The sequence below is a fragment of the Oncorhynchus gorbuscha genome, linkage group LG04 (genome assembly GCF_021184085.1).
Source record: "Oncorhynchus gorbuscha isolate QuinsamMale2020 ecotype Even-year linkage group LG04, OgorEven_v1.0, whole genome shotgun sequence".
Classification (NCBI taxonomy): Eukaryota; Metazoa; Chordata; class Actinopteri; order Salmoniformes; family Salmonidae; genus Oncorhynchus; species Oncorhynchus gorbuscha.
The window spans coordinates 79,066,611-79,078,076 of NC_060176.1; the positions used below are offsets into that span (position 1 = coordinate 79,066,611).

Genomic DNA, 11,466 nt, shown 5'->3' on the forward strand with positions numbered 1-11,466 from the left:
TCTATATTTTGTTACAGATTTTTAATTTTCATGCTGATGTTTTTGTTTTCTTTCAATAAATAAAGTAATTGCACAAAATTGAACTTGAATACTTTTCAAATCAGCCTTACCTGCTTGGTGCCGTCAGGATTGGTGACTGTCACAGTACACTTTCCGTCGGCCCTGTCAGTGACCAAACCCTTAAGGTACAGCTCTTTGACGTCTGACACATAACAAGCGTTCTTTGAGTCAAAGGGTGCAGCTTGTGCCTCCATCCTCTCCTTCTCAGGCTTACGGAGGTATATGGCAGCCTTGCCGTAGATTTGCATCTCAGCGTCCGTACTCATGGTGACGGATTACTAGGAAAGAGGCGAAACAAGACACGTGATTGATTCTGTGGTGCTTCCTCCACCGTGAACAGAGTAAGGTGAAAGGGATCTCATAGAATATTTTCATCACTTTTAAATGTGAAGACTCAAACCATTCCTCACCTTGTTTTTCCCCTCCTACAGATGAATTTGTACTAATTGGAGGAACCTGTGAAACATCAGGGTGTTGTGAATACGCACAAGTCTAAAGTCCTATCATTTAGCCCCCGAAGTGCTAGAAAACGGCACCCTTCGACTCAATCATTACGGCCATGTCCATTTCAACTACAGGTTGCAACTGGTCAATTTAATTTTCAATGTGGCAACTCACTTTACGACATATTCTGTCAAGAATTCAAATAAATACGCCTGAAAACCCACTTACATTCTAGACCAACCCCTAACTTACAAACAAGTACAGGAGCAACATGTTTAACCACAAATAAAATATTTTAAGTAAAACACATTTCAAGTTAAATTAAACACCTTTTGTTTTTAACTAACATTTTAAATCAATGACACTTGAATGCATATTTTTAAATAATCCATAAAACAAGTAAAAAATAAAATGCAGAACTCAATTCAAACCGTGCAGCTACTGCCTCAGATTCTGAATGTAAAGATGTGACAAATGTATAACCCTCTAAAGAGGTTGGAGAGAGTCTTACCACAGAGGAAGAAGGTATCTGACTTATGGATACTGGGTCCTCAGCCTCCTTATATCTGGCTGGAAGTGCCAACCAAGCAGAAGTTAATTATGGACCAGTCTGGTGAAGGAAAAAGGATTGGATGAGAGACCTCCCCCCGGGACCTATGTGTCTTGTGTATCACCAACGTCACCAATATCCAGGAGCGTCACACTGCCAATATATGACTTCTTCATGGAATATTGGTCTGAATTGAATTTCACTGAATTTACACAAATGAGAAATGTCATTATTAATAGTTAGGACAATATCAAAAGTTTGATTCATCAAATTGATTCCAATGTTACTACCAATGTCCCTAAAATACTGTCCATATTGCCCCACTACCACTAAATAGTTCAAATGAAATCTAATCTGACCTTATTTACTTAGGTTTCAGTGGCACTAATCTTTATCAATCACCTTATATATATATATTTTTTAAAAAATTTGTTATTATTTTGCTTATAAAAACATCGGGAGCTCTCTCTTCACCTCGTGCATGGGACGGACTTGACCTCGTGCTTGGGACGGACTTGACCTCGTGCTTGGGACGGACTTGACCTCGTGCTTGGGACGGACTTGACCTCGTGCTTGGGACGGACTTGACCTCGTGCTTGGGACGGACTTGACCTCGTGCTTGGGACGGACTTGACCTCGTGCTTGGGACGGGCTTGACCTCGTGCTGTGCTTGGTTTAATTTATCACCCATAGTCAATAGAACAGAAACACAAAAGCTTTCAATTACAGCTCGTAAAAAGGTTGACATCTAACGTGTAGTGATGTATCTACATTAGGATGTTTTGAAGATGCTGGAGAGAGACGCTTTTATTAGCCAATCATTTCATTTGGCTAAAACGGTCCAGCAGGATTGTTAAGACCTCTTAGGATTCTAACATGACACCAGTACAGTATTTCAATCATATATTCTCCACTCATATTACTAACAGCAAGAAAGCTTCCTTAAACTTTTATCTTGCTGACAGCAAGAAAGCTGCCTTAATAAACTTGTATATTTCACTGAAGTAATCCACTTAGCGGCTGAGCTGGTTTCAATAAAACTGATATAGAACTAATAGGGTATAGTTACAATGAAGTAACAGATTCCTTTACATTTAAACCCCCCCCCTTTTTTTTAAAGAAAGCAACTTTTGAAGGAGCCACAATCAGCAGAGACATTGTTTAAAATAATTTCTAAACGCAGGTAATTTAGCAAGTTCTTTTTTTTCTTCCATGTCAGGCATTTCATTCACAGCCTTCAACGTGTATCAAATATTTTCTGTTTTCAAACCTCAGCATTTAAATATTCTTTGTGTCTATTATGGTGCGGCTATTATGGTGCGGCTCAACGTAGAAATGTACTGTGTAGAACAGATATGACTGTCTGTCAGGTAGAATAGAGAATTGTTTCAGCTCTAGTCAATACATTTCTATCGGCTGTATTCAGAACATGGCACCTCACTAAATACACCTTGTTTTATTATCCAGCTGCAGTGGCCAGCACATCAGTACAAGAAGCCCCATAAGGGGAGAATCTGGACGCACTTGTTGAGCAAGAGGCTGATCGTCTGAAGGAACCCCGTCGAGATCTTTTCCTTTCTCTGGACTGTGCTCGTCTTCACTGCAGCCAAGGGTTTATTGTTCAGTAGATCTCCCACCGTTTCCACAACAGCCTATTTCTGCCACTGATATCACTGTTATTAGAGAAGACGCTATTTACTCGGAGCGTTTGTGGATTAAGAGAACATTCGCACCACGCAGACTTAAGAGTTTATGTCATTCAAGTTATTTTAATGTGCCAAGGTCTTACATGATATATGACTAACAACAATTAAGGCACATACGTTAACTGCCAAATGTCATTAAGCATTAAAACTGTCATTGTAAATATTTGACATATTTTGGCAGGACCTTAAGAGAGTCAAACAGTAACTCTTAATCCAAAACATTTTAAGGGTGCTTTAAACGACTGTCTGCGTTCGCAATGTAGTCCTCGTGTTTATCTGACTTTCAGGGAAGATTTGAACCCGTTTAACCCCATCATTTCTTCAAGGTTTTTACCATCATTGTAAAGCCCTCGTTATGTTAATTAATTTCTGAATATTATTATTTATTTCATATGATTAGTAATTAATTTCTGAATATTATTATTTATTTCATATGATTAGTGATTCATTTCTGAATATTATTATTTATTTCATATGATTAGTGATTCCTTTATGTTTGTACCTCATTGTTAGGTGAACGTGAAGAGTCATTTTAATATGTTGAAAATATTATTTTTTGAAAGGATGTTTTCAAGAGAAACAGTGAACATTTAACAGTCAACTCATAGTTTAGAAGCAGGTGAGCTGGTCCTAGTCTTTTTGACCATTTCCTGGTCTTTTCTGGTAGAAAACTGAGCACCTCGAGCATAACATGTCAACCTGTTACCCATAGATATAGAAGAAATGTATTAACCATTTCAAAACAAATTCAAACTTGCATTTAATTTCCCCTCCCTGTTGCGCACAGCAGGCTTCCATTCCACCTGTCACAAGGGGATTCATGGCTGATTTAGGATGAAAACCTCAACCCTGTAATGATCACACCTCTTACTTTATTGACACATTACTGACACTTACCAAGTATAATTTATATTTTATTCAACCTCTTGAGATTAATAGTTTTAATTAACGAACCAAGTTAAACACTCCAAATGTACTCTGTTTAACAGCCCTTTTTAATCAACACAGACAAGAGACACCCCGATGCCTTAGCTGACATGGGGATTTGTAACATGATTCAAGCCATTACAATGTCACACTCTGTAAAAATCTAAATCTGGATGTGAAATGTCACATGCTGTGGCATGGGTTCCCCAGAACTGTACATCTATTATGGTGGCCAATGTCAGCAATGCAAGGACCTTGTGGTCGACTAATAAGGTCAAAATAACGTGCTGGCCTGTATCGGATCTCTCTGTGGTCCAGAGTATAGTTGATGAGGTCTTCACTTTTCAGCACAGTGAATTCAATGGAGGGGTACAGTTAATATTGATCTCATACATTATGAGGATAAACTCTTTGACCAAACGGGGAGCTACTGTATTGTATTGTGCATTACAGATCTTTGGACAAACATACTAAGAGGCATAAATGGTAGATTTTACAAGAAGTAGTTCCATTTTCCGATAGAGTTTAGCAACAGATCAACAAGCGACAGATCCTTTACACGCCCAATATGGCCATGTTCAGAAACCAGTGTGCCAGAAATACATCCCGCTTCCACACAGTATTGCTTTATTGCTTGGTGGCAGATCTGCTGCCACTTGAGGCGTGCACCTGAGGATATATAAGAAACCGACTTATACATGATATGGCCATTAGACGGACCAGTCAAATACCTGCTTCTTATTGGACAGCTTCATTTGAAGACTTTTCAAATACGTCGACGTCGTTTTAAATGTCAAATGTTGAACATTATACTGAACTGTTATAGACTAAACAGAGTTCTTCCAAGCTCTCTCTCTCTCTCTCTCTCTCTCTCTCTCTTGATATTCTCTCTCTCTCTCTCTCTCTCTCTCTCTCTCTCTCTCTCTCTCTCTCTCTCTCTCTCTCTCTCTCTCTCTCTCTCTCTCTCTCTCTCTCTCTCTCTCTCTCTCTCTCTCTCTCTTGATATTCTCTCTCTCTCTCTCTCTCTCTCTCTCTCTCTCTCTCTCTCTCTCTCTCTCTCTCTCTTGATACTCTCTCTCTCTCTCTCTTGATACTCTCTCTCTCTCTCTCTCTCTCTCTCTCTCACAAAAGGTCGCAACAAAAAAAAGTCAGCTCTTCTTAAATGACACATTATGTCCAATAACGGACAAGCGCCACGATTGATAATTTATAGTAATAACTTGACACACTACAAATGTAAACAGCACAGATTGTAGGCAGTTTAAAGTCAAGGACATGAAAAGGAAAGTCCATAACAGAGAACATAAATATAAACCGTGAATCCCACACCCTCCCTTCGGCTGCAGCTGTTGGAACAAGTGTCTTGGGGAGCAGGGTTGGGGACTCTGTCTGGGAAACACATACTGGCACATTATATTATTCATTACATGAAGCCTTTGGAAGAGTCAGGACAAGTTACAGCTGAATCCACTAGATGGCCTGACGCCAGTGATCAATGTTTAGGAATGAAACTCTTCACATCAGTACCATTTTGGTACATTACAGCCATATTCTAAAATGGATTAAATTGTTGTTTTCCCCTCATCCATCTACACACAATACCCCATAATGACCACGTCAAAACAGGTTAAGACATTTTTGCAAATGTATTACAAGCAAAAAACAGATATATCACATTTACATAAGTATTCAGACCCTTGACTCAGTACTTTGTTGAAGCACCTTTGGCAGTGATTACAGCCTTAAGTCTTCTTGGGTAATGACGCTACAAGCTTGGCACACCTTTATTTGGGAAGTTTCTCCCATTCTTCTCTGCAGATCCTCTCAAGCTCTGTCAGGTTGGATGGGGAGTGTTGCTGCACAGCTATTTTCAGGTCTCTTCAGAGCTGTTTGATCGGGTTCAAGTCTGAGCTCTAGCTGGGCCACTCAAGGACATTCAGAGACTTGTCCCAAAGCCACTCCTGTGTTGTCTTGGCTGTGTGCTTCGGGTCGTTGTCCTGTTGGAAGGTGAACCTTTGCCCCAGTCTGAGGTCCTGAGCGCTCTGGAGCAGGTTTTCATCAAAGATCTCTCTCTACTTTGCTCCTTTCATCTTTCCCTCGATCCTGACTAGTCTCCCAGTCCCTGCTGCATAAAAACATCCCCACAGCATGATTCTGCCCCCACTATGCTTCACCGTAGGGATGGTCCCAGATTTCCTCAAGACTTGACCCTTGGCATTCAGGCCAAAGAGTTCAATCTTGGTTTCATCAGACCAGAGAATCTTGTTTCTCATGGTCTGAGAGTCCCTTTAGGTGCCTTTTGGCAAACTCCAAGCCGGCTGTCATGTGCCTTTTACTGAGGAGTGGCTTCCGTCTGGCCACTCTACCATAAAGACCTGATTGGTGGAGTGCTGCAGAGATAGTTTCTTTCTGGAAGGATCTCCCATCTCCACAGAGGAACTCTGGCTCTTTGTCAGAGTGACCATCAGGTTCTTGGTCACATCCCTGACCAAGCACTTCTCCCCCTGTTGCTCAGTTTGGCCGAGCGGCCAGCTCTAGGAAGAGTCTTGGTGGAATGATGGAGGCCACTGTGATCTTAGGGACCTTCAATGCTGCAGACATTTTTTGGTACCCTTCCCCAGATCTGTGCCTCGACACAATCCTATCTCAGAGCTCTGCAGACAATTCCTTTGACCTCATGGCTTGGTTTTTGCTCTGAAATGCACTGTCAACTGTGGGACCTTTATATAGACAGGTGTGTGCATTTCCAAATAATGTCCAATCAATCAATTTACCACAGGTGGACTCCAATCAAGTCGTAGAAACATCTCAAGAATGATCCATGGAAACAGGATGCATCTAAACTCAATGTAGAGTCTCATAGCAAAGGGTCTGAATTCTTATGTAAATAAGGTATTTCTGTTTTTTTAAACATTTGCTAAATTTTCTAAGTACCTTTTTTAGATTTGTTATTATGGGCTATTATGTGTAGATTGAGGAGATAAATAATTAATTAAATCCATTTTAGAATAAGGCTGTAAGCTGACTAAATGTTGAAAATTTCAAGGGATCTGAATATTCTCAGAATGCACTGGGGAAAATGGAAAGTGTTTCTGTCTGCCTGTGAATGAGTTGTTGATAGGTTGCCAAGTTCAACTGCTGTTATGGTAACAGCTTTGACCTCTGTGGCAGTTGGTATATCTAGAATGACTGAAGACCTGATGACAGGAGCCCCTCCTTTATAGTCCTGCAATTTATCCCACGGACATGGTCATGTGCTGAGGAATTTATGTCCAACTGTCAGAATAACAGTCAACTTTTATATGCCATTTAGCAGACGCTTTTATCCAAAACGACTTACAGTCATGTGTGGAGATCCAAATTTGTTGGTATCAGAATCAGGGTGGTGTTCATTAGGCACACTGCATCAAAACACTAGGAGAGCGGGTAGTCAACAGACCAGGGATTTAACCAGAAGCAATTCTTGCTGGTATCTATTCACACCACCTGTTTTATTTAAAGGGGAGCGGAACCCCAAAACCAAATTCTCCGGTTGAAAACGGTCCATCGTATTCTAGTGGCAAAATGTACTACAACGTGTAAATAGGAAAACTTTTGGTCATAAAGTTAGTATCTTTCAATTTGGAGATTTAGGAAACTAGAAAGTCACATTTTTCCTTGGTTTGGGTTTAGATTTCAATCGTGCCCACGCGGGACTGCTTCTTGGCACATCCTAATCAAGGCTGGCAGTAGTCAAGTCATCTGGAGCACAGCTGCAGTGCACGTTATCCAATCCCTCCGGAGAAACAAACACCATCCCGCACAGTGATTTACAGACAGCCGAACAAACCATATGTACGCAGCGCCTCGGACTTTATACATTTTTAAAAATGCAAAAATCGGCTTTTCATTTAACATTTAGCTTCACAATGAAGTTTTTTACCATGTTCTTTTCAGGACAACCAGGGCTACAAGTAGAACACAAGTAGAAGGTTTGTCCCCTTTGACAGTGTCCTGCGGACGGAGCTGCGCGTCGGGGAAGGTGTACTTTCACGTATACTCCCTCTCCGGCCTCTCCGTCATCAGGCTGCAGATTATCCCGCACAACAATCACCATCGTCTCGCGCACCAGCGTCTCGTGACACTCACCTGGACTCCATCGCCGCCTTGATTATATTCCCTATATCTGTCACTCCCCTTGGTTCTTTCCTCAGCTGTTATTGACTCTGTTGTTTGTTTTTCGTGTTCATTGTTACTTTTATTTATTAAAACACTCACTGCCTGAGCTTCCCAACTCTCAGTCGTTACAGGACTCGTTGGCTTAAATGGGAAAGCTGTGGTTGCTACAATCTTTGTTGGACTTATAAATTAATAATATATTAATTGCCTTCAGAAAGAATTCACACCGCTTGACTTTTCCCACATTTTGTTGTGTTACAGCCTGAATTCAAATGGATTAAATTGAGATTTGTTGTCACTGGCCTACACGCAATACCACAATGTCAAAGTGGAATTACGTTTTTCCACATTCTATAAATTCATTAAAAATGAAAAGCTGAAATGTCTTGACTCAGTAAGTATTCGACCCCTTTGTTATGGTGAGTAGCTTAAATAAGTTCAGGAGTAAAAATGTGCTTAACAAGTCACATAACAAGTTGTTTGGATTCACTTTGTGTGCAATAATAGTGTTTAACATGATTTTTGAATGACTACCTCATCCCTGTACCCCACACATACAATCATCTTTAAGGTCCCTCAGCCGAGCAGTGAATTTCAAACACAAATTAAACCAAAAAGACCAGCGATGTTTTACAGTGCCTCGCAAAGAAAGGCACCTATTGGTAGATGGGTAAAAAAAACAGACATAAACTATCTCTTTTAGCATGGTGAAGTTATTAATTACACTTTGGATGGTGTTTCAATACACCCAGTCACTACAAAGAGACAGGCGTCCTTCCTAACTCAGTTGCCAGGGAGGAAGGAAACATACGGCTAGTGGTGACTTTAAAACAAAGTGTTATATGTGAAGTAAATCCAATTCAACACATTACTGAATACCACTCTCCATATTTTCAAGCATTGTGGTGGCTGCATCATGTCATGGGTATGCTTGTAGTTATTAACGACTGGGGAGTTTTTCAGGATAAAAAAAGGAACGTAAAAATCCTAAAGGAAAACCCTGTTCCGTCTACTTTCCACCAGACACTGGGTGCACCTTTCAGCAGGACAATAACCTAAAACACTGAAGTTGCTTACCAAGAAGACAGTGAATGTTCCTGTGAATGGCCGGGTTACAGTCTTTACTTAAATCTGCTTGAAAATCTATCACAAGACCTAAAAATGATTGTCAAGCTATGACTAACAACCCATTTGACAGAGCTTCAAAATGTTTGAAAAGAATAATGAGCAAATTGAATACAAACATATGGAAATCACTATTGACTCCTCCCACCAGCCTTTACTGGTAGACACAGGTATTGTGCTGGAGATAATGAATATGAGGTTAAAACATGACGAAATTGCCCTTTAAAACAATAAGTATTTGTGCCAATTTTGATTGAAATTGTTTCAGTGGGTACTGGGGGAACATTTGACTGAGGGAACGTAGGGTTGAGGGAACATAGAGCTGAGGGAACATAGAGCTGAGGGAACACAAGGCAGAGGGAATATGGAGTTGAGGGAACATAGGGCTGAGAGGACATAGGGATGAGGGAATATGGAGTTGAGGGAACATAGGGCTGAGAGGACATAGGGCTGAGGGAACACAAGGCAGAGGGAATATGGAGTTGAGGGAACAGGGCTGAGGGCTGAGGGAACACAAGGCAGAGGGAATATGGAGTTGAGGGAACATAGGGCTGAAATAACATAGACAATGGGAAGATTTCAATTGCATACTCCTCGCATCCTCTCTCCTCGCCTCCTTCTCAAAACCCATTGGAGGAGGTCAGAGGGGACGTCATCCAGAGACCTCTGGATTTCTCATCCAATGGTATTGAGAAGGAGACGAGGAGAGAGGACACAAGGAGTATGCAATTGAAATCTTCCCATGGTCCCGCCTCAGCTTCTTACCAAAACAAAGGCGAGTAGCCATTTTTTCGTCCCCCACGATGAAATTGGGCAGGGGACTGTGGATCGGTGTCCGTCCGTCTGTCTGTTACACGCGATATCTCAGACAGCACTGGCCCGAAACATGATGAAATTGGGCAGGGGACTGTGGATCGGTCTCCGTCCGTCTGTCTGTTTGTACATTAGTCACAAGCGATATCTCAGACAGCACTGGCCCGAAACATGATGAAACTTGGGTAAATGATGCGTCTTGCCCTAGAGATCCGGCATTTAAAATGTTTTGACTGATTGGCCCATTACTAACTGAAAGTTGTGAGGTGATGCGAGAGGGAAAACTGGGCCGTAAATTCTGTGGTATTTTTTTCTTTGGCAACATGACATGGAGTACATGGAATGGACTACCTAAAAAGACTGTTACCCGGGTTAACTGCCTTCCATTTTTGAACACATTTATTTTAATTTTCAGAACGGTTACTTGAGTATCTGGTCAATACAATGGAATAATCTGTGGTCACACACGACAACTGGAATTTGATAACTGAAATGTGTTAGTCACACACAATATCCGCATCATTCATAGGGGAAGACATGTTTACTGTTGCCTTATTTATTATTTTAACTGTGGATTGGCCATCTAAGGTCCAGATCTTTTGTCAGAGTCTGAATTACAGGTGACGATAGCCAATGACAGCCTTTCTGTTACTCAAAGAATTCAGGCTTTGCGTGTGATGCTGTTGTATAATGAGCCTTTAACAGAAAACCACCTTCCTGTGTTAGAAACCATAGAAACTACCTTGGTGGAAATGTTTTCTGTGTGTAGATCAGATCGTGTGTTTTTGCATAATGCTACTTTTCTAACAATCTGTCTTGGTTGGGTTCATTCCAGTGACTGATTGACTGTACATGAGAGGAATCCACACTATCACTGCTAAGCAATTTGTCAGTATATCCAGAACATTGCTCTGCGAACCAAAAGGAGTATCTCAGTTTCAAGGTAAGAAGCCTGGTGTGGTATCAGTCAGTCTCATGCAGGAACCAACCATGCTTATAGGACTTGTTTGTGTAGCAGTATATTTAAACAGACACAAGCCTGGGACACAAGGGCTAATCGCATTGCGGGCTATGTTCAAAACTGTGAAGGAAACCTGGCTAGCTTGATAGCTAGCTGCTTCGCCAAGCAGCACCTCTTCAGACTTTAGGGTTTAGCAGTGTCCCCGGGACAGATAGTAGCGGTCTCAGCAACTGAGAATAACTGCATGACTGGATCCAAATGAAACAGGTGGGTTAGTAAAACATTTTTCAGAAACCGAGCTCTCTCTCTCATTCCACGTTCAGCGCGCATCGCACTCACAGTGCTTCTACATCTGCATTGCTTGCGGTTTGAGGTTTTAGGCTGTTTTTTTGTTGTCTATAAGCACTTTGAGACATTGGCTGAGAGGCTTTATTAATCAATTGGATTGATCGATGACGTGCATTGTTGAGCATGTGTCGTGTTTGTGTTGTCGGGTATGTATTACATCAGAGGCCTGATCCTAAAAAAAGCACTGTGTCTGGGAATCTGGCCCATACACTGTGTCTGGGAATCTGGCCCATACACTGTGTCTGGGAATCTGGCCCATACACTGTGTCTGGGAATCTGGCCCATACCCTGGGATACCCATACACTGTGTCTGGGAATCTGTACACTCAAAATATGTGTCTGGGACAGTGTCTGGGAAATCACGTTCAAAATAT

General features: G+C 41.3%; 1 protein-coding gene across 1 annotated transcript in view; it reads right to left on the reverse strand.

Moving 5' to 3' along the window:
• The window catches only part of LOC124034689 (myosin heavy chain, fast skeletal muscle-like), a 20,482-nt gene extending 19,967 nt beyond the window's left edge, over positions 1-515 (reverse strand). Inside the window, exons 1-2 of the mRNA XM_046348165.1 lie at positions 471-515; positions 111-338 (exon numbers count right to left, since the gene is read on the reverse strand). Of these exons, the coding sequence (XP_046204121.1) occupies positions 111-326 (216 nt within the window). The 5' untranslated portion in view covers positions 327-338; positions 471-515. The remainder of the gene's footprint in view (positions 1-110; positions 339-470) is intronic.
• Between the last annotated feature and the right edge of the window lie 10,951 nt (positions 516-11,466).